Consider the following 19,919-nt stretch of genomic DNA (forward strand, 5'->3'; position numbering starts at 1 on the left):
CACTGCATGAGCTCATGCCCATCCGGCTGGCCCATGGGGTGGGTATGGTGATGTAGCTATGCTGCAGCTCCCATGGTAAGGTAGGAGGCTGAGTTCTCAAGACTATCAACTCATACTTGGAAGGGAAGGCACATAGTGGGAGGGAGCACTTTGGAGGAAGCAAGCCCTGGAAGTCTCCGGGGCAACCAGATTCCATTTTTGCCAAGGTCTTGAAGGATGTTGTGACTTCAACAAATGAAGGCCCTTGGGGGTGGGAGTCAGCCTTGGACAGGGCTGAAAGCCTCCTGGAGTGGGTTGAGGGGCAGAGAGTCCTGGGGAGTGGGAGAAGACAGCCACTTGTAGGGGCAAGGAGACTTCCCGCAAACACAGGTAGCTACTGATGGTTCTTTTTTTGGGGGGAGGGGTACTGGGAGTTTCGCATATCACCCTTGCTAGGCAGGTGCTCCTGAAGGTTCTTGAGCAGAGCATGAGATGGGCCGTGATGGTAGGAGTCAGGGGCCCTTCCTAGGCTTGCACAGCCCTAGCTGTGCCATGAGCAGGATGGCTGCTGGTTGGAAAACAGGTTTGACTGAGGCAGGCAGCCATGGGGGAGCACTTGGGGTCAGTTGCTGATAGGAGTGAGCCAGGAAAGAGGAAATGGGCAGGGCAGAGAGGGTGTGGCATGCACCTGGGCCAGGCCTCAATAGGTGCTCCTCTATCACACACCTGTGGCCTTGGCTCCAGGCCTTAGAACCTACCTTGCTGGGACCTGGGACCTCAGCTCAACTCTGATAGCCCCTGGGAGCAAGCGCTGGGCTGAGAGCCCAGAAGAGCAGCCCAGGTTTAGGGGCTAGCTGCTAAGCTGGAGCTTAAAATGAGAGAAGGCCTGCCTCTCTTCTCCCTTCCACATCCCTCCCTCTCTTCCCTTGGCTGCCTCCTGTCTCCTTTCATCCTGAAAAGAAGCCTGGGAGTTGGGCAGGGCAGGGACCATAATCCGCACTTTATAGGTAGGTAAGGTGAGGCCCAGAGAGAGACTGAAACAGGCCCGGGCCACTTCCCCATCCCTTCCTCCCGACCCTACCAAGTCACGTTCTGCACCAGGAACAGTATAAGGTTGAGCATGAGCCCTTTCTCCATGGAAGCTTTTCCTAGAACTCACATCTATAAACAATGTGGTTCAGATGGGGAGGGCTGAGCCCCTTTCTTTGATAGCAAACCGTACTTCAGGACCCTCTACAGTCCTCTGTGCTCAGCAGGCTTGGCTCTGACTCCACAGGAGGGGACTGGGGGAGGCCTGAAAGGATCTTCTGTAACCTTACATGGGACAGAGGACCCCTAGTTCTATCTAGCTTATTCCATGAGCATGTCCTAAATGCTCAGCCTACTGATGTTGACCAGGTAGCCTAGAGGTGACCAGGTGAGATTAGGGTGCGGGGGTGCACTTGTCACCTATTATAAATTCCTAAACAGAGCAGTGAGGACAAGTGTGAGGGGGTGGTTTGCAGGCAGAGGCTTCTGAAGGGACTTGTAAGCCACAGACCAAGAGCAAAGTAGAAGAGGTGTGGCAGGCAGCATCTGAGCTCTCAGTTGAGGGAACTTGTCATTGTCCCCTGAGACCACTCTTCTATCTGCTGGCCAGGCATCTGCCCCCTGCTGGCCAACACTCTCCACACATCCCTTGACATTAAAGTGGTCCTGCCCAGTCTTGAGCTACCCTTGCCTTATGAGGGAGCCCGAGATGGCTGCAGAACACTGGTCAGGGGAAGATGACCTGGGGTGTTTTGTGCAGGGAGTGGAGGCCCAGCTCCCACAGGGCCCCTGAACACAGTCTAGGTCTTCCATTTCAAGCACAGATGTATTCTATGGAACAGGCTCCAACCCAAGCAGCCTTAGCAATCCATTCCTCTGGCCTCAGCCTGTTCTGATGACAGGTTTCATGTGGCCTAAGCCTGTGCCACCTGGAGACAGTTAGGAGACAGGTAGCAGGGGAGGGGAGAGCTGCAGCACTGACCATGGCCTGAGTAGGCTCACATGGCTCTATCAGTGTTTTCCCCGGAGGCCTGGCTCTCCTCTCCACCACCTGGAGAGCTGTAGATCACAGTGGCCCATGGGTATGAAGGATGTGAAGGGAGAGGGATGTTGGAAACTAGGAAGAGCTGAGGGTTGTGCCTGCCCTAGCCGGGGGACTTCTTGTGCAGGTATAGCCCAGCACCCCTGCCCCAGACTGTCCCCTGGGAACTCCCCAGCTTGGCACAACTCTGCTACCTCTCTAGCCATAGCCACACCCTGCCCCCCCATTCCAATCCTCGTTCCACACCTCCACACACACACCTTATCCCCTTGACCCCCAGCTTGTGCTTCTCCAACCTTGCCTCTCATCACTCTGTTCTACCTCTGGCTCCAACATCCTTGTCCAGCCCTAATGGCCACAACACCTCTATGCTTTGGGTAAGAGTGAGTGGGTCTTTGCCATCGTGGAAGGGACTGAAGAGTGGCAGGAGTCCCACGGAAGGTGCTGTAGGGCATTAAATCATGGCAGCTGTGGGTGGGTATCAGTAGAGGAGGGAGGTCATAGGGTAAAGAAGGTGAATATGGTGGAAGTATTTGGTATTCATGCATGAAAACAGAATAATGAAATCTGTTGAATTTTTTCTAAGAAGGGGGAAGGGGATAAAGGAGTAAGATGGAGGGGTGAATCTAATTAATATATATTGTAAGCACTTATGTAAATGTCACAATGTATCTCCTGTACAACAATAATATGCTAATAAAAGAAAAGTTAATCCTAGCTACTTAGGAGGCAGCAATCAGGAGGACTGAGGTTTGAAGCTAACCCTGGCCAAATAGTTCGTAAGAATCTATCTTGAAAATACCCAACACAAAAAAGGGTTGGTTGAGTGGCTCAAGTGGTAGAGCACCTGCCTAGCAAGTGTGAGACCTTGAGTTCAAGCCCCAGTACCACACACACACACAAAAAAAAAACCCACTTAATTATAAAACCCAGTCCTTTTTTCGACTGGAGTCTGTTTCTTCCTTAATTATAAGCTTTGCAGATATTGACCCTTTTTCAGACACAGTACATATATTTTGCCCAATTAAAAATTTTTTTGATGAGTAGGTTAACATTTTAGACCATGAAACCTACCAGTTTTTCTCCACATGGCTTCTGTCTTTGGTGCTATTGTGGATATTAGGGCTGCTCCCTGGTGTCCACTCTACTTCTCCCTCACTGGGCAGCAGCCACAAAATTTGGCCATCTCCTAAGAGGCATCTGGCTCTTCCCATGTTGCTTGCAGCTCTTGGGCAGAGGGCATAGAGAAGGCAGCAACCAGGGTCAGGAGGAACTGTCCTGAACAGCCAGGCTTTGTCCTGCAGTGCCTTGGCCCAGCAAACCAAGGGACATCTGGGGTATGGACTCCCAAGTAGAGAGCTTCCTGGTCTTTCAGGTGCGGTGTGGAATGGGGCACATGCTGTGGAAATTCCTTCTGCCCCGGGCAGCTTTCCTGCCGTCTGTGGATGATAGTGTTGCCCTGCCTCACTGGACGGACCTAAGAATGCAAGTGGGGAAGGTCTGACTGCTGGGGTGGGATCTGCTTCAAGCCTCTCGGGCTCCAGAACCTTGCACAACTCTAACAGCTGGGCTTGGGTACAGCCTCCTGCCGGACTTCAGGACCTTAGCAGAACGTGGCAAGGTATGTAGAGTCCTCCCCTGGGAAGGCAATCAGTGCATGGTGTTCCCCCCAGGGGTTGATGCCAGTGCACAATACTTCTGCATAACACAATCCTCACTGACCCTGCCAGTGTGGCATTTTGTTGGCCACAGGGATTGGCTCAGAACATGAACTCAGTGGCTCAACAGAGGCATCCTGTGACCTCAAGGGGGAGCTGTGTCAGGCACAGAGAAAACAGGAAGAACTGGCTCCCAGGGGCCAACGTCTTGCTGTTTTCTTGGCCCTTCTCCAAACTCTGAGCTACCTCTGGGCCCTTTCAATGCCATGAACCGATAAAGTACCTTTACAGTGCATGCCAATCTGAGCGGACTTTGTCTTTCTTGCAATGCACAACCGGCCCTGATGAGTGCACGACTTAGTGTCAGCGGGTGGGATGTTGGTAGAGAGTGACCCTAAAATACTGAAGTGGCTGAACTGAGTTGGGGAATGGGGTGGTGAGGAAGACCCCTGTCTCTTGCAGTAGGGAAGTAAGGATATTTGCTCTAGGTCACAAATACTGTGATAGGCTGAATAATGCCCCCACATATCCAAGATAGCACCTGTGAATGCTATCTTTGAGAACCAAAAGAGAGTAGGCAAATGTGGATTGTCCTGGGGGTCCGAGGTAAGCAGGGTTTTTTAAAAGAGGAACGCAGGAGGGATGGGCAGAGAAGACACTGTGACGGCAGCCACAGAGAGTGGGGTGATACGCTTTCAAGATGGAGGAAGAAGCCACAGGCCAAGGATCACAGGTGGCTCTAGAAGCTAAAAAAAACAAGGGACAGACTCTCCCCTAAATCTCCAGAAGGACCCAGTGGTGCCTATACCTTGACTTGAGCCCTGTGAAGCTGTGGCGAATAAACGTGTGTTGTTTTCAGACACTAGGTCTGCGGGAATATACTAACGGCAGTCCTAGGCAAGTAATACGAATATCACCTTACCTTCTCAGCTTGGGATTCACCTAAGTGCCTGAGAAAAGTGCTGCAGGAAATACAGCAGGGAGGTGTGTGCAGAGTCACTTAGAAGGTCCCATGAAAGCGTTCTGAGCTGAACAGGCCCGTCTGAGAGCATAGAAGACAGAAAATAGAGCTTTTCTGAAAGAGGTCCTTTCTGCTCCTCCAAGGAGCTTAGCAGAGGCAAATAAGCATGTAGACCAGGGGGAAGACAAGGTGGCTAACTCATTCTCCAGATGCCTGTTGCTTGCCCACGGAGGACTGTGGCACTAGGAATGAACTCAGGTCCATGGAAGACTTGGGCTGTGGAACACTAGAAATGACATAGCTCTGCAGTGCTTTGGGATTGGGAGCCTTACTCCACTGTGTTGTTTGGCTGTGAAGAAAGTGAGACTGGAGAGTGGGGAATGGAGACAAAGAAGACGCGCTGAACACAAAGGTCCTCACAGCATGTTCACGAGTGGGCTTTCCCTAGAAAGGCTCCAATGGGAATCCTTAGAGAGTCTTGGACAAGTGGAGGAGACTGTCACAGTAAGATCAGATTCGCCGGGTGCCAGCGGCTTACACCTGCAATCCTAGATACTCAGGAGGCAGAGATCAGGAGGATTGTGAAGCTAGCCGGGGCAAACAGTTTGAGACTCTATCTTGAAAATACCCAACACAAAAAGGGGCTGGTGGAGTGGCTCAAGGTGTAGGCCCTGAGTTCAAACCCCAGTACTGCAAAAAAAAAAAAAAGGATCAGATTTGAAGCTGGTCATGGTGGTGGGGTATGCCTGCAATCCCAGCTACTCAGGATGTGGAGGCAGGAGAGTCAAGAGTTCAAAGTCAACAACATAAAATTCACCAGTACTCTGTTTCAGAAACAAAATAAAAAAGGACTGGAGATGTGAGTCAAATGGTAGAGCACTTGCTCAGCACGCTTAAGGCCCTGGATTCAATCCCCAGCACGGCAAAACAAAAACAAACAAAATTAGATTGAGTGTTGTGGAGGAAGGAAGTAAGAAAGGGAGCTGGGAGGCTCTGTTTTTTGAATTCCAGGTGATTCTCTGAACCCTCCCTGTCCTGGGCATCCTGTGCCTTCTGGCTTCCCCTACTGATGGCAGACACATCAACCCCACCTCTTTCCCCCAGCCAACCTCACACTCCTGTCTGCAAACAGAAACGCTTTTTGTCACTGGTTGAGATTCATGGCTGGAAAGTGGTCCCTGGGGGAAGTTCTGGTTGGTCTAAACCAGTCATGGCAGCCCACTCTTCAAACTGATTTGTCTATCCTTTGGTGCCTTACTTTTGGCCAATAAGGAAGTTGACTGGGGATAAAACACAACCTACTGGATAAAACAGAACATGGGGAAAAGGGTTTTTTCTTCTTCTGTGTTTTTCTTTCCCTTTGTGGTTGGGACACTGGTGTGAGTAGACAATGGAGACAGTCTGGGCTCGATGGCACCTGTCTTGTTTGATATAGGGGAGGTGGGGGGCTTCCTTGCAGGAGGTTTGCTGCAGATGCACCTGGGAACTAGGTCTGTGGAGACTCGGGGAATGCAGCCCCAGCAAAGAGTGATGGGGTTGCAGTGTAGTCACAATGGGCTCAGACAGCTATTCAGAGATGGCCTGAACTGGGGCAGAAGGATGGGTTTTTGTTTCTCCTCTCTGACCAGTCATTGGGTGTGGCCTCTCCCGAGGGCAAAGGCAGTTTCCAGGAAGGTGCTTTGCTGAGTGCTACAACTCTCAGGAAATGAGAGTGTGGGTCTTGAAGTGTTGTGACAATATAGTCAGAGAAGAAACCAAGTGAAACCCGGAGGAGTGGAGAACTCAGATTTTAATTTTATGCTAGTGGGGCCAGACATGTACCAGTGTCTGAGCCCCAAACAAAGGATTCACAGGATATTTAAAAGGCAGTGCAGGGCATCAGGTTACAAGGAATGTGCTCTCCCATAAAGTAGGGCTAGTAGTGGGTTAGAGACCTAAGGTTTAGATAAGAACAGCAGGGGAGGCCTGCTTTGGAAAGTTTATTTACAAGTGGAGACAAAGGAAGGAAGGAATGGGTGCTTATCTCTGCATGGTGCCTTTCATCTCGGTCCCAAACTTTTGCATGGCTCTAATGGGCAATTCCTCACAGTTCTGTCCGAGGTTACAGCTTTTAATTGACAGTTTACCATATTTTACAACCCTGTTTCAAGGCTATTTTCTTCTTCAGAAGGAGGGATTGGGACACATGCAGTACTGCCTATATCACTGCCAAGCAGCTCAGCCAACAGGTGCCTGCCTCTGCACTGTTTATGGAAGGGAAGTGAACTCATTTGCTTAAACCACTACTGGCCATGTGTTCTGTGGCTTTCAGTTGAGAACCTGGGTAGAGTAACTGTACACTCAAGGACACTGACAGGGCACTTGGCAGGTGAGAGAGACAATAGGATGGTGCACCAGGCAGAGGGACCAGTCTGCTCGTGGGAGCAGGTGTGGAGGGGCATGGCTTGCGCCACTCTGCCAGGCAGCAGATTCATTTCTCAATGGCTCCACAGGCTAGTCTTCTTGCACATTCCTGCAGCGTCAGCCACTTCACTCTTCCTCTTTAATTCTAGTTGTGAGAGATGCTAGCACACTGCCTAGGTGTGGCAGAGATTGCAGTTGCCCACCAATATCCAGCCCTCCATTCCTCAACAGAGTAAGAAAGAGTTTTAGGTAGAAACGTGGATACCTTGTTGAAGACTACCTTTTCCAGCATCCCCAGCACTTGTGTGGTCAGATAGGTGATCCATTGACATGGATTCAGTGTGTGAATTTCAGAGCATCTGGTCCACCCACAAAAATCCTGCACGGCCTTGGATTAGACTGAAGGACCCATGTTGTAGCATGGGAAGTGATGGCAGTTAAGCCCATGGCCATGAGTCCCACAGCCTAAACTGCCCTTTAAGTTCTGAGGTGTGTCACCTCCAGGAGACAGTCTACACCCTAAATAGGCCTCATCTCCTCTCATTAGAAAACATGGATGTGGCCCATGTTTATTGCGGCACTATTCACAATAGCCAAGTTATGGAAACAGCCAAGATGCCCCACTACTGACGAATGGATCAAGAAAATGTGGTATCTATACACAATGGAATTCTATGCAGCCATGAAGAAGAACGAAATGTTATCATTTGCTGGTAAATGGATGGAATTGGAGAACATCATTCTGAGGGAGGTTAGCCTGGCCCAAAAGACCAAAAATCGTATGTTCTCCCTCATATGCGGACATTAGATCAAGGGCAAACACAATAAGGGGATTGGACTTTGAGCACATGATAAAAGCGAGAGCACACAAGGGAGGGGTGAGGATAGGTAAGACACCTAAAAAATTAGCTAGCATTTGTTGCCCTCAACTCAGAGAAACTAAAGCAGATACCTTAAAAGCAACTGAGGCCAATAGGAGAAGGGGACCAGGAACTAGAGAAAAGGTTAGATCAAAAAGAAATAACTTAGAAGGTAACACACATGCACAGGAAATTAGTGTGAGTCAACTCCCTGTATAGCTATCCTTATCTCTACTAGCAAAAACCCTTGGTTCTTCCTATTATTGCTTATACTCTCTCTTCAACAAAATTATAGATAAGGGCAAAATAGTTTCTGCTAGGTAGCGAGGGGGTAGGGGGGAAGAGGGAGGGGGCGGGGGGGTAACGGAGGGGATGGGGGCAGGGGGGAGAAATGACCCAAGCATTGTATGCACATATGAATAATAACAGAAAAAAAGAAAACATGGATGTGGGAGCCAGGGAGAGCAAGTAGAATTGATCCCACTAACCATCCCTGTGCAAGTTAGTGCTTTCGGTTCTCAAAAGTCTAGGCTCTTCTGGAGGTCTTGATTCCTAGAGCAGGACACTTCCAGAAGGGAGCCAGGAAGAGTCTCACTAACCTTCAAGTGACCGATGCTGCCTGCCACATGAGGTTCCTATTGTCAAAAGACCAGAAGGCCAGGAAAGGACCACCTCCTGACCATCCCAGGTGGTGGGATGCCATAGATTAGTGGGGACAGGGAAGAGCAAGTCTGATACTTTTATGAGCGTGGGGTGTCTTTTGGTGCTTTCCTGTCCAACTCTGATGGTAGGTGGACAAGTACAGTAGTCACACCCTAGAAGGGCATGCTGACAATGGACTCTTGAGGGCTCAGGATGGAAATGTGTCACTCTACCAGGTAGGTCACCTAGAATAGCAGAGGTTCTAGTCGGGCAGGTGGCACTTTACTAAGAGGTAATACTTGAGGGGACAATGAGGCTCTGCTGTGGCTCTAAGATCACTGTAGCCTTCCTCTTGTAATCCCCACCCCTCAAAGCGGATCAACCAGAATTCTGGAGATGCTTTTCCCAAATGGGTGAATTTATACCATGCCAACTGCTACCCAGACTCCCTCTTCAGAACCAGGCTCTCACTCCCTTCGGTGCTGGCAGTATTTGCTGTTGATGACTCACACCTAAGTCCCTCCTTGGGAACTGCCCTCAGTTGGGGGTACTTCCTTTGTCAAGACTGTGGGCCCCCATCCCGGAGGCATCCCATATCCAATGATATCTATGCAGGGCCAGCCAATGAAGTCTCTGTAGGCCCATCTCTTGGGTTTGCCTGGTGCCTCCATTACAGCCCGTCAGTTCAACATCTGCTCCCCAAGAAGCTGCCTGTACGCAAATATCTGTCTCACCATGTTTCCTGTGGAATCCAAGCTGTACTGTAAATCTTAATCATTCTGAAATATCTGTTACTCAGCAGTCCAGTTCTCACTTTCTCCTTGCTTTAGCAATGATGTTCATTGTGTTTTGTCCTGACACACCTACCTGGCCTTAAACACTGGTCATCAGAATCCCACACCTGATCAGTTCTCCCCCACACCCCATTCAGTGAATACTGCTCATTCATCGTTGCATCATTTGTACTTTCTTCCCAAGATTTCTAAGCAACTTAGTGCATAGCAGAGTAGGAGCTCAGTAAGCACCTTTTAATGTATTACAAAACATTTTATTTAAGGAAAAAATCATAAAGAATGTAACATCTGAATGCACTCTATTTGCCTTGAGAAATGAGACAATAGCAGTCCAACTGCCTGTTACTTTTTCTCACCAACACCCACTCTCTTGAATTTAGCTTTAAGCCTTCTCATGCTTTTTAAAGAAATGGAATTAATAAGACACAAAACAGTATTAAGTGGTATCATACCATTTGCATTCACTCAACACTGTGAAGTTCATTAATGTTGATGTATGATTACAACCATATAGTATTTATGTATTGACTATCACATATTCTTTTGAAGACTATGTATGATTTGCCAGTCTCCAGTAGATGACATTTTGATTGCTTGTCCCCCCCCCACCCAGGAACAATGGTGTAATGCATATTCTTGTCTTTGCGTATCTGGGCAAGCTGCTCCAGGGAACATACCTAGAGGGAAGTGCTGGGTCCTAGAGGGTATCTTTATTTACTAGAAATTTCTAAATGGTCGAAGTTATTAATTTATTTAACCCCCTTCCAGCAGGGCATAAGAGTTCTTGTTTATTTGCAAATCTACACTCTCATCAATTTTGACATTGACAGACATCCCCCTGACCCCCAGTGTGAAATTGTACATTTTTCATTTTGGTTTACATTTGTTTAAGTCTTACGTGAATGTAAGCTCCTTGTGTTTGCTGCTCAAAAATTATTTGCTAGGCCTGTAGTTGCAGCTACTTGGCATGCTGAAGCAGGAGGATTACTTGAGTCTAGGGGTTTGAGAATAGCTGGGGCAACAGGTTGCATAGAGGAATACAGAAGGTTCTGCTCATTTATATAATCTCTGGAATTTAGCATCAGTTTGATTCCTGCATAGGTTCCATTCCTAGACTCCCCTCTTGCATTATTTTGCCTTTCTAACCTGGCCCTCCATCAGCTTCTCCTTTCACCCAAGCTCTCTAGAGATGTCTCGACCTTGGCTTTGTCTTAGTGACTGTGTTACTCACGACACTGACCTGCTCCTCATCATCAGTTTTGTAACTTCACTCTGGCTTCCCATCCAATCCCCACTTTATTTGTGGACAAATATGCTAGGCTGAGATTTAACACCTAAGATTTCAAAGCCAATCATAAACTTAGGCTTCAAACAGGCACACACCTCACTTTTGCATTTCTGATGGTGGTACCAACAATCTTTGCTTCACCAGTCTTGAACCCTTTTTTCCTCTCAAAATAAATTTACTAGCATGCATTAATGGTATAAGGGGGTTGCACTGCGACAATTCCAGATATGTATGATGTAGTTTGAACAAGCTCACCCCTTCTATTACCTTAACACCCTCTCACTTTTTTCAAACAGTACTTGTTATCTGTGACCTACCATGATCCTCTTCACTCCCAATACATCTCCCCCCCCACTTTCCTCTCCTGCTGATCCCCCCAGTCAGTCCCCTTTTTACACTCATGTCCCATCATATCATTGCCATTTTAGGTCTAGATTCCACGAGTGAAATCATGAAGTATTTGAGCTTGACTTATCTTGCTCAACATGATTTCCAGTTCCATCTGTTTTCCTGCAAACAACATTAATTTCACTTTTTTGGCAGTTCTGGGATTTGAACTCAGGGCCTTATGCTTGCTAGGCAGGCATTCTACTATAGCAGGGAAGAGGCAAAAAAAAGAAACAAGCAATTCTGTGTTCTGATAATGTAGCAGGGGGAGGGGTCAGCATAGCAGGGAGATAAAACTTAAAAAATCTAAACGTGAAGGAAACTTAAAAAATCTAAACGTGAAGGTTACGAGGCACAGGGGTAAACTAGCCAATGGAATTGCATGCAACCATATATGGGTGAAACCTTGCTTTTTTGCTTCTGTAGCCTGCTTACAAGGTTATATAAGGTGAGACCCCTTGTTCTCCAGGCTCAGACTTTGGATGTGAATCCGCTGAACCACTGCAACTGCTTCCTGAAAAGCCTTGGTGTTCTGTTGTCTCTGGAGATTCCCATTCCTTGCAGGCGTTTGTTGATTGTTTTCTTGATGACTGCCTTGCCTGGGGTGAGACAAAAATCTCAAGTGTCCTTTTGATTTACACTTCCTTCATGGCTAAGGATGTTGAATGTTTCTTCAGGTATTTATTAGCCATTCGTACTTTTTCTGAGAACAGTATGTTCAATTAACTTGTCCATTTATTAATTTGATTATTTGTTCTTTTGGTGTTTAATTTTTTTTAGCTCTTTATATATTCGGATATTAAGCCGTTAAGTCCATCAATCTCAGCTTCATTCCCTCCCAAAAGACAGCAGGCAGGAAAGTCTACAGAGAACTCTAGGAAAAACTGGATCTAAGTCAGAGGTAACCAGTCACTGAAGGATGCCAACTGTGAAAGTTCCCGACAACTTTCACAGCTTTCCTTTCCTTTCTGCTTTAGATGTCTTAGTCCTGCTTCTGTCTGCTCTTACTTGGAGCTTCTTGCAATAAACCAGATTAAGCTGGAGAGAACCTACACAATCAGTTCTGAGTTGCCTGAAGGGACTCCCTGAAGTTACTGGAAGCCCATCTTTAGTGAGGTCTCAGGGCTACAGTTGGGAAGAGATCCCTGAGGCCTTCCTGAGCTCTACCAGGAGCGGTTTCCAGTTTTTTTTCTTTTTCTTTTTGTAGTGCTGGGGCTTCATGCATGCTAGGCAAGCACTCTACCACTGAGCTATATCCCCAGCCTTTTTGGTGAGACTGGGGTTTGAACTCAGGGCTTTCGGCTTGCAAAGCAGACGCTCTACCGCTTGAGCTACACCTTTTTATTTTATTCTTTTAGGACAGGTCTTGCTGTGTAGCCCAGGCCGGCTTTGAATGCTCGATCCTCCTGCCTCAGCCTCTGGAGTGCTGGGATTACAGGCATGCGCCCACCAAGCCCCACTTCAGGAGAGGTTTTTTCCAATTTTTTATTAGCATATATTCATTGTATAGGGGGGATTCATTGTGACAATTCAGAATAGCCTTACATTGTATATTGGTTAGATCACCCCTACCGCTCCCCACCCCCAGGAGAGTTCTTGAGGCTATGTCAGGTGAGACTTTCATAGATTCAGTTTTATAAAATCTCTAGAAATACTGTGAAGTCATGTAGGGACAGGATTCTAGGAGAGTTCCTAGAGCTATGCAGAAAGGAGCCCTGAGGACCCAAAGGCTCTGGAAGGGATCACTAGGGATCCATCGATTGCTCCACTGAGATTCCTGGGGAGTTTCTATGGCTGTCCTTGCAGAGTTTCTGTGGTTGTCATCTATGTAGAAAACATTTAAAAAGGCTTAATGCGTGAGGAGCTGAAGCTGTCACTGTGGATAAGATTAGAATTAAGACACAGCCCTACCTCCACAATGAGTGGAGACAAAGTAATTAAAATGGAGTCAGGAAGATGCTTCAGGGTGCAGGAGATACAGAAGGCTTTTCTCTTAGAGAACGGGTATAAATCTTGGGTGTATGAGATCAGAGAGCAACGTTCATTCTGTTCTTCATAGAAAAGTGAGGACAAAGTTGACATATGATTAAAGTCATGCACACAAAGACCCTTAGAGATTCCTTGCAAATACCAAGAGCTAAATCAATGTTATCCGTGGATGAAGAGGCATGGGAAAGTCTTAATCTGAGAATATAAGCGGGGTGAGGATGCAGTCGAGTGGCAGAATGCTTGCCTAGTATGTATGAGGCTCAAAAAGAATATAATCAAAATTTTCTTTCAAAAGAAAACTGGCAGGTGGTGTTTCAAAGAGCTCCCAACGGTTATACAAATGCTCCAGTGTGACATGCCAATCTCTGCCACCTCACTCTGGTCTAAGGCCACAGGAATATGACGCAAACCCCATCCATAATTTCAAGTTTTCTGGCACCTACGTTAAGAAAGTAAAAATGATACATGAATCTTAGCGACATATTCTATTGGATCCAACATGCCCAAAGTATCATTCGACATGTAATCATTGTAAAAACTGTATTTTCATACTGAGTCTGACTCTAAGTCCTGAGTTATCTCACAGGTCAAGCACATCTCAAGCCGGATTAACCCCGTTGCAAACGAGCGATAGCAGATATTGGCACGGGCTCCCACCGCGCAACCCCTCGGACGCTCCACGTCCATGCAGTTACGTCCCTTGTAAACACTTCGTTCCCTAGTGTCACTGACCCTCACTCAAGGCCCGGCGACGCGGCTTGACCACCACTCGTTGGGGCTGCCTCTGCTTTCCGTGCCTGCTGGCGTAGGCGCTCCCGTTCTTTTTTGTTCTAGTGCCGGTTCCTAAAAGGCTTTCAGTAAACAAAACCACAGTCGGACACCGGGCCCCAGTCAGCTCTGGGAATGAGATCGAGCATCTTCTTCGAGTCCACAGCCTGTAGCGCAATCCTGGGGACGGCGAGCCGGGAGACCGGAGTAGTCTTAGGAACTACTCGTGCGAGCGTCCACAGAGCTCCCCGAGGACTGACACCGCCACTCGTTCCACTGCGCAACTCACGTGCGCAGCGGCCGCGGCGCCTTGTAATGTCGTCACACGCCGCCTGGGGCGGAGGCGGGACTTCCGGGAGTGCGGAGGCACAACTTCCGGAGGGAGGCGGAAGAGCCTCTCAGTTCTACGTTCGGGAGTCCCGGGATCGCTGAGGGGCCACCCTGGGCACAGGAAAGGGCCGCTAGGGGCGGGCCGGCCGCACTTGGGGTGTCGGGGCCGCGGGTCTGAGGGATGAAGAGGGGCCATGGCCAGCGACGGGGCCAGGAAGCAGTTCTGGAAGCGCAGCAACAGCAAGGTCCCGGGCAGGTGGGTGTGACGGGGAGGACCTGGTCGGGGTCAGGGGTCAGAGGTCAGGTGCCCGCGTTGGCCTGCTGGACTGCTGGTTGGGTCGGGGTCCGAGAAGGGGAACCTGGGGCTAGAAGAGGGAGCTCAAGGCCCCAGAGAGGCTGCTGGGATCTCTGAGGGGCGCGTGGGGAGCTTGGCAGTCGGAGCGTGGGGTCTGGGAGGTGACAGTGGCCGCACTTAAGAGCGAGGCTTGGGAGGTGGAGGAGGAGCTGCTGCAAAAGTTTCTCCCGAGCCTGGCGGGCCTCTTCTGAGGAATTCCTTGTCTCCCTGGGGAAGCTGGAAGAACTGACTCGGGTCATGCCCTGGAGAGTTTGGTGAAGTCAGGAAACTGGCCCGGGCGAGGCTGCGCCTGCCGGGGAGGTCGGTTTCTGCAGGGTGTGTGGCTTTTGCCTTGAGCACGGAAGGGTGCTGGAGGCGGCCTGTGAATTTCCGTGTCCCACCTCCTGGCCTCAGAATCACCTCTAGTCTTGTACTAGCAGCAGGAAGCACATTAAAAAAGATAATAATAATAATAATAATAAAAATAGATACCTGGGTGCACCCTGGAAGCTGTATAGCTCCAAAGTCCTCTGAGTGGTGTGGCCCTGAGCCCCGCTGGGCCCAAGGGAATGAGAAGACATTGTAGGGAAAATATCCAGGGTAAAGTCAGTCACTAGTGAGAAGAGGTTAGAGACAGCACATCTCCAGATTTTAAACATTGTTTGTTCTATCTAGAACCAAAGTCTGAGATACTGAAAACTAAGAACTGTGATATTAAAATAAGTAGTACCATTTAGAAGCACAGTAAAGTGGTTTGTACTCCTGTATTTCATAATAGACACGTGTGTGAGTGTAGGATTATAAACTTTGAAATTCAGAGTGGCCAGAAGTTAGCAGGAGTTACCCACTGCCCAGATGCTGTGACTTGGAAAGGGAGCTGTGAAAGGTGGCCAGAGACCCTATTGGGCTTGATGAGCACTAACAACTTTTTCATCACAACCAATGTGTTCAAGATGAGGTGAAAATTCTGGAATGGAAGATTTTGGATAGGAGGTCCTAGTAGTGACTGGGATGAATGCTGTAGACCATAATACTCAGGTAAAAGGAGCCATATGGCAGTGTAACTTTTACGTGTTGCTTTCAGGTCTTGAGGCTTTGGTTCCTCCCTTCAGTCTAAACTGTAATGCATTCTTAACAATCAACTGAGATGTAAGAATAGTAGAGCTGCTGTGTGGAGTTACAAAAGTGAATAAACCTTTGGATTGAAGACTGTATCTCTTGGTAGTTTGTCTTTTAAAAAATTTTTTTATTTTTGAGACAGGGTCTTGCTGTGTAGTCCAGGCTGGCCTCAAACTCATTTGGTAGTTCAATCTGGCCTTGAACTTGTGATCCTTCTGTCTCAGCCGCTTGAGTGCTGGCATTACAGCTGTGTACCATTATGCCTAGCATGGTAGTTTGTACTGCTTTGAAGAGTGCCCTGCCTAAATTTCTGTTCATCTGGAAACTGTGAGTGGGACCTTTGGAAAGAGGGTCTTTGCAGAAGTAATCAAGTAATCACGATGAAGTCCTACTGGATTTGTCTGGGCCCTAATCCAATCACTGGTGTCCTCATAAGAAGAGGAAAAATTGGATACAGAGGCAAAGAGACGTATTTAGGGAAGGTAGCCATGTGAAGAAGGAAGCAGAGATTAGAACAATGTGTTTATGAGCCAAGAGAAGCCAGGGAATCCTGGCAACCACCAGAAGCTAGAAGTGGAAGGGAAGGATCTTCCTCTAAAGACTTCACAGAGAGCATGGCCCTGCTGGTTCTCAGTTCTGGTCTGCAGAACTGAAAATGAATGTCTGATGTTTTAAGCCATGATGGTTGTGGTAGTTTCTTATGGCAGCTACAAGAAACTACTAACAGCCCCTGGTCTTTTCTATGGGAGTCTGTATTACCAAAGGCAGACTTTTTTCCACTTGGATTTTGATAACCGTGTTTTGTCTCGGGCACTTCTGAGAGCAGCTTCTGTGTTACAGTTACAGAGTTGCATGGAGTTTTGAGAATTATTAGAGGCTGTTACTGAAGAGGTCAGGACAAAGGGGAGAGGCTGGGTCTACTGGAGAAGGCTGTGTGGCTTCCATCCTGTGGCCCTTGCTTGTGGCAGGGCTGCTGTTTTGGTGACAGGCCAGAATGCTCCTTGCAGGAGAGTTTGCGAAGCTATGCCCCTTTCCTTCTTGTGACCCTTCTGGTGGTGCTCACTGCCCATGTCCTGAGTTGTCACATACATAAGTGCAGTGCCAGCAGAACTCCTAACTGGGCTCTTGTGGCTTTGTCCACTCATTCCAGTTGTTTCTGCATTGTCTTTATTAGTGCAGACCTCAACCAGGGAAACTCAGGAGTGAGATGACACCTACCTCGGAATACTGAGCTGTGAAGGGAGCTTTGTTCAGCAGAACCTTGACAGTGTGGCTGATATTCATCAAGCACTTTGTGTGGGCCAGGCCCTGGTTTTGGTGCTCCACAGGTGTTATGTCTACCAGGGTTTGTCATTTGCAAAACACATGCTTTGTCCTTCAGGGAGAGCTCACTGAGGGAGGCTTGGTTTCAAGGCCCTTGGTTGTTTCACCTGAAATGCATGCCATGCATAGGTGTTTTTGTGTGACATCTCAGGCCCTTTATGACCTGATCACTCCTCAGTTGTTTAGATATGTCCCCAATCTCCTTTCTTTGAACTTTGCCCTCAGCAGTGCTGTTGGGCTGGGGCTTCTATGTTCCTCCATGTTCCATGCTGTGCTGTGCCTCTCACTTTCATGCTGTTGAAGCTGACTGGAATGGAATGCTCCTCCCCTCCCTTTTGCTTCGCTTACCTTTCTTACTTTTCATATTTCCCCTGCAGCCTGCCTCCTTTTAAAACCTCATGTACCCTTTTATGTACTTGCTTCTTCACTCTGCCAGTTTAGGAAATGTGCCTCACTCATCTTACAGTGATAGTCCTGGGAAATGGTGATGGATTCCAACTGTCTTCCACATTGGCCTGGAGAGATAAGGGATTTGGTCAAAGTCATATGCTACATAAGAGATAGTCTTAGTGGTAGACTTCTCTGTTATTTGCATACCCTGGTCTTTGGTTGTATATTGGTTGAGGCTTTCTTAGAAATTTTGTTCCTGGATGAGCCAGCAAATATGGCATGGTGGAAAGACCCCGACTAAGAGTTGGGTGTATTTTAGCCTTCTCTTTCTGTTAATTGTGTGACATTCACAAAAGTCATGTTGCCTCTGGGGCTATCAGTTTTTACATTTGTAGCATGAAGGGGTTGCATTCAATCCAAGTGTCTGTGGTGTCCAGGGGAAGGTAGATCAAGATCTGTGCTCTCACAGAGCTTGTAATATAGTGGGAGAGCAGAAAATAAGTATCTACATTAATAGAGTTAACTATTGGAGGGTGGTAAATGCCATCAAAACAGTACGGGGGGGGGGGGCGGGCAGGTAGCTCAGAGGCAGGTGCAGCTGGGAGGGTTTCATGGTGATAGAGTGGCCAGGGACCCCTTCACTGAGACCATGTGATTAAAGATTTGCAGGAGATGAGGGAAAAGCCCTGTGGGTAGCTGGGAGAAGAGTGGGTCAGGCAGAGGGCAAGCTACTGCAAAGGTGCTGATCTGCAAGCAAAGCTGCTGTGTTTGAGGAGAAGAGTAAGGGGCCAGGGTGGCTGTAGTTGAGGGAGCAGGAATGAGTCATGTGGTTGCAGTATCTTATTCTGAGTGGGCTGCTGTATAATAAGAACCTGGAGGTGGCAGGGGAGCAATGGTAGAAGCAGGGAGACCAGACAGGAGGTGGTTGCAAACGTTCAGGTGAGAGATGGTGTGGCTTGCACCACAGTGGCAGTCATGAGGTAGGAGGCAGTAGGTAGATGGTAAGAATCAGAAGGTCGGTCTCTGACTCTCTCTGGCCTTCTTTCTTGAACTGTTGACTCACTTGTCTCTTGAAGGGCTGTTGCTTTCTGCACTTGCACTTGGAATTCCTGCCACACTTAACTTTAAATGCCAAGACAAATCCCCACACACTGGGTTTGCAAACACAGGAAAGCCTTTCACTGTGGATCACTATTTGCTGTTTTAGCAGGGCTCTGCCTGGCAGTGTGTGCTCTGCCGACAGGAGCGTCAGTGAGGTCTGACATTTGAAAGCCCAGTGGTGCTGGGGAGGAAGCTGGAGAGGAGCAGTTTCAGGGCCATGGCTCAGACAGCTTTCAGCTTCCACTGTCAGGGTCAGGAGGAGTCTGAGCAAATGCGTCAGTCATCTCAACAGGCCAGTATCAGTTACCAACTGAAGCAGAGGAATTGCTGGGGATAATGAAGTCATTCATATGTCTGGGAACACCTTCAAAGGGCCAGTACTTCATGACTGAGGTACTATGGAGGTTGTACTCTGGGCATGCTGACAGAATACTAGGGTCCTATGTGGGGAAATGGTCACATCCTACCCAACGACTAAGCTGAGTCCTGAAAGTTGAGAAGGAACCAGCCTGTCTGCAGAGATGCAGGGTGGGCTGCCAGCCTCCTTTCAGGAGAACTGCAGTCTGGGAGGAGAAGGGAGTAAGGAGGAATGTGAGCAGGCCCAATTGCAGCAAGCTTTGAAGGCTTTGAAGGCCATAGAGAAGGTTTGGGTCTGAGTCCTAAGAGCCATGAGAGTACATTGAAGGTCTTTGAGCAGGGCATGGTATGAAAGTGTGACACTGCCTGTTGTCCTTGCAGAGGGTATGAGAGAATGTGGGCAGACTGTGAGGAAGTCAAGGCAGAAGCTGAGGGCAGAAGCTGTGCTGTTGGAGAGGAAGGGACGGGTTCAGGTGCTGTAGTAGGTGTCACTTGCACGTTCACTGGTGGGCTGAATGTCCAGGAGGACATGATTACTAGGGTCTGGCTTGAGGGATGGGATGTGGTAGGCAAAATCATGACCCTCCAGCAAACGTGTCTGGTGTCTTCCTCCTGGAACCTGTGAATAGGTTATCTTACATGACAAAGGGGAATCAAGGTACCAGTCAGCTGATGTGACTTGGAGGGATTGTAGTGGAGTATCTGGTGGGCCCAGTGTAACCACAGGAGCTTTTAAAAGTGGTTGGAGAGATTCGTTGTGAGATGGACCGGATCCACGGCTGCTGACCTTGCATGTGGAGGATGGGACCACAAACCAAGAAATGTGGTGGGACCTTTAGAAGCTAGGAATGATAGCCAGTAGGAGAATGGGGATCTCAGTCTTAGAACTGTAAAAACTGAATTCCGTCCACAGCCAGAATGAGCAGAAACAGATTCTTCCCTTGAGCCTCCAGGAAGGAATGCAGCTGGATGGTACTTACACTTTAGTCTGGTGACTCCAGTGCTGTACTTCTGACCTCGGGAACCTTAAGATAATAAATGTGTGTGCTCTACTGGTAGTGTGCCCAGGGATGTTTGGTGGGGAGGAACTGCAGGTAATCCTCAGCACTTCCCTCAGCAGAGTCCTGTTCTTGAGTGTGGCCAGGAGTGCCTTGGTCACTGACCT

The 19,919-nt window shown here is 48.4% G+C and overlaps 1 protein-coding gene and 1 long non-coding RNA gene across 5 annotated transcripts in view; one reads left to right on the forward strand and one right to left on the reverse strand.

The window, feature by feature from the left end:
* Positions 1-10,109: 10,109 nt before the first annotated feature.
* LOC141425866 (uncharacterized) lies at positions 10,110-14,111 on the reverse strand. Its single transcript, XR_012451043.1, has 2 exons — positions 13,765-14,111; positions 10,110-13,471 (listed from the first exon to the last, which is right to left on the reverse strand). It is a non-coding gene; the product is annotated as an uncharacterized lncRNA (long non-coding RNA).
* Positions 14,112-14,166: 55 nt separating this feature from the next.
* The window catches only part of Tbc1d22a (TBC1 domain family member 22A), a 352,090-nt gene continuing 346,337 nt past the window's right edge, over positions 14,167-19,919 (forward strand). The window contains exon 1 of one of the 4 annotated variants that reach the window (XM_020175415.2): positions 14,167-14,386. In XM_020175415.2, coding sequence (XP_020031004.2) covers positions 14,325-14,386 — 62 coding nt within the window. In that variant the 5' untranslated portion in view covers positions 14,167-14,324. Of the gene's footprint in view, positions 14,391-19,919 lie in introns of all 4 variants that reach the window. The other 3 variants (XM_074084724.1, XM_074084723.1, XM_074084722.1) reach the window with 3 other exon arrangements.

The sequence above is a fragment of the Castor canadensis genome, chromosome 8 (genome assembly GCF_047511655.1).
Source record: "Castor canadensis chromosome 8, mCasCan1.hap1v2, whole genome shotgun sequence".
NCBI classification, from domain to species: Eukaryota; Metazoa; Chordata; class Mammalia; order Rodentia; family Castoridae; genus Castor; species Castor canadensis.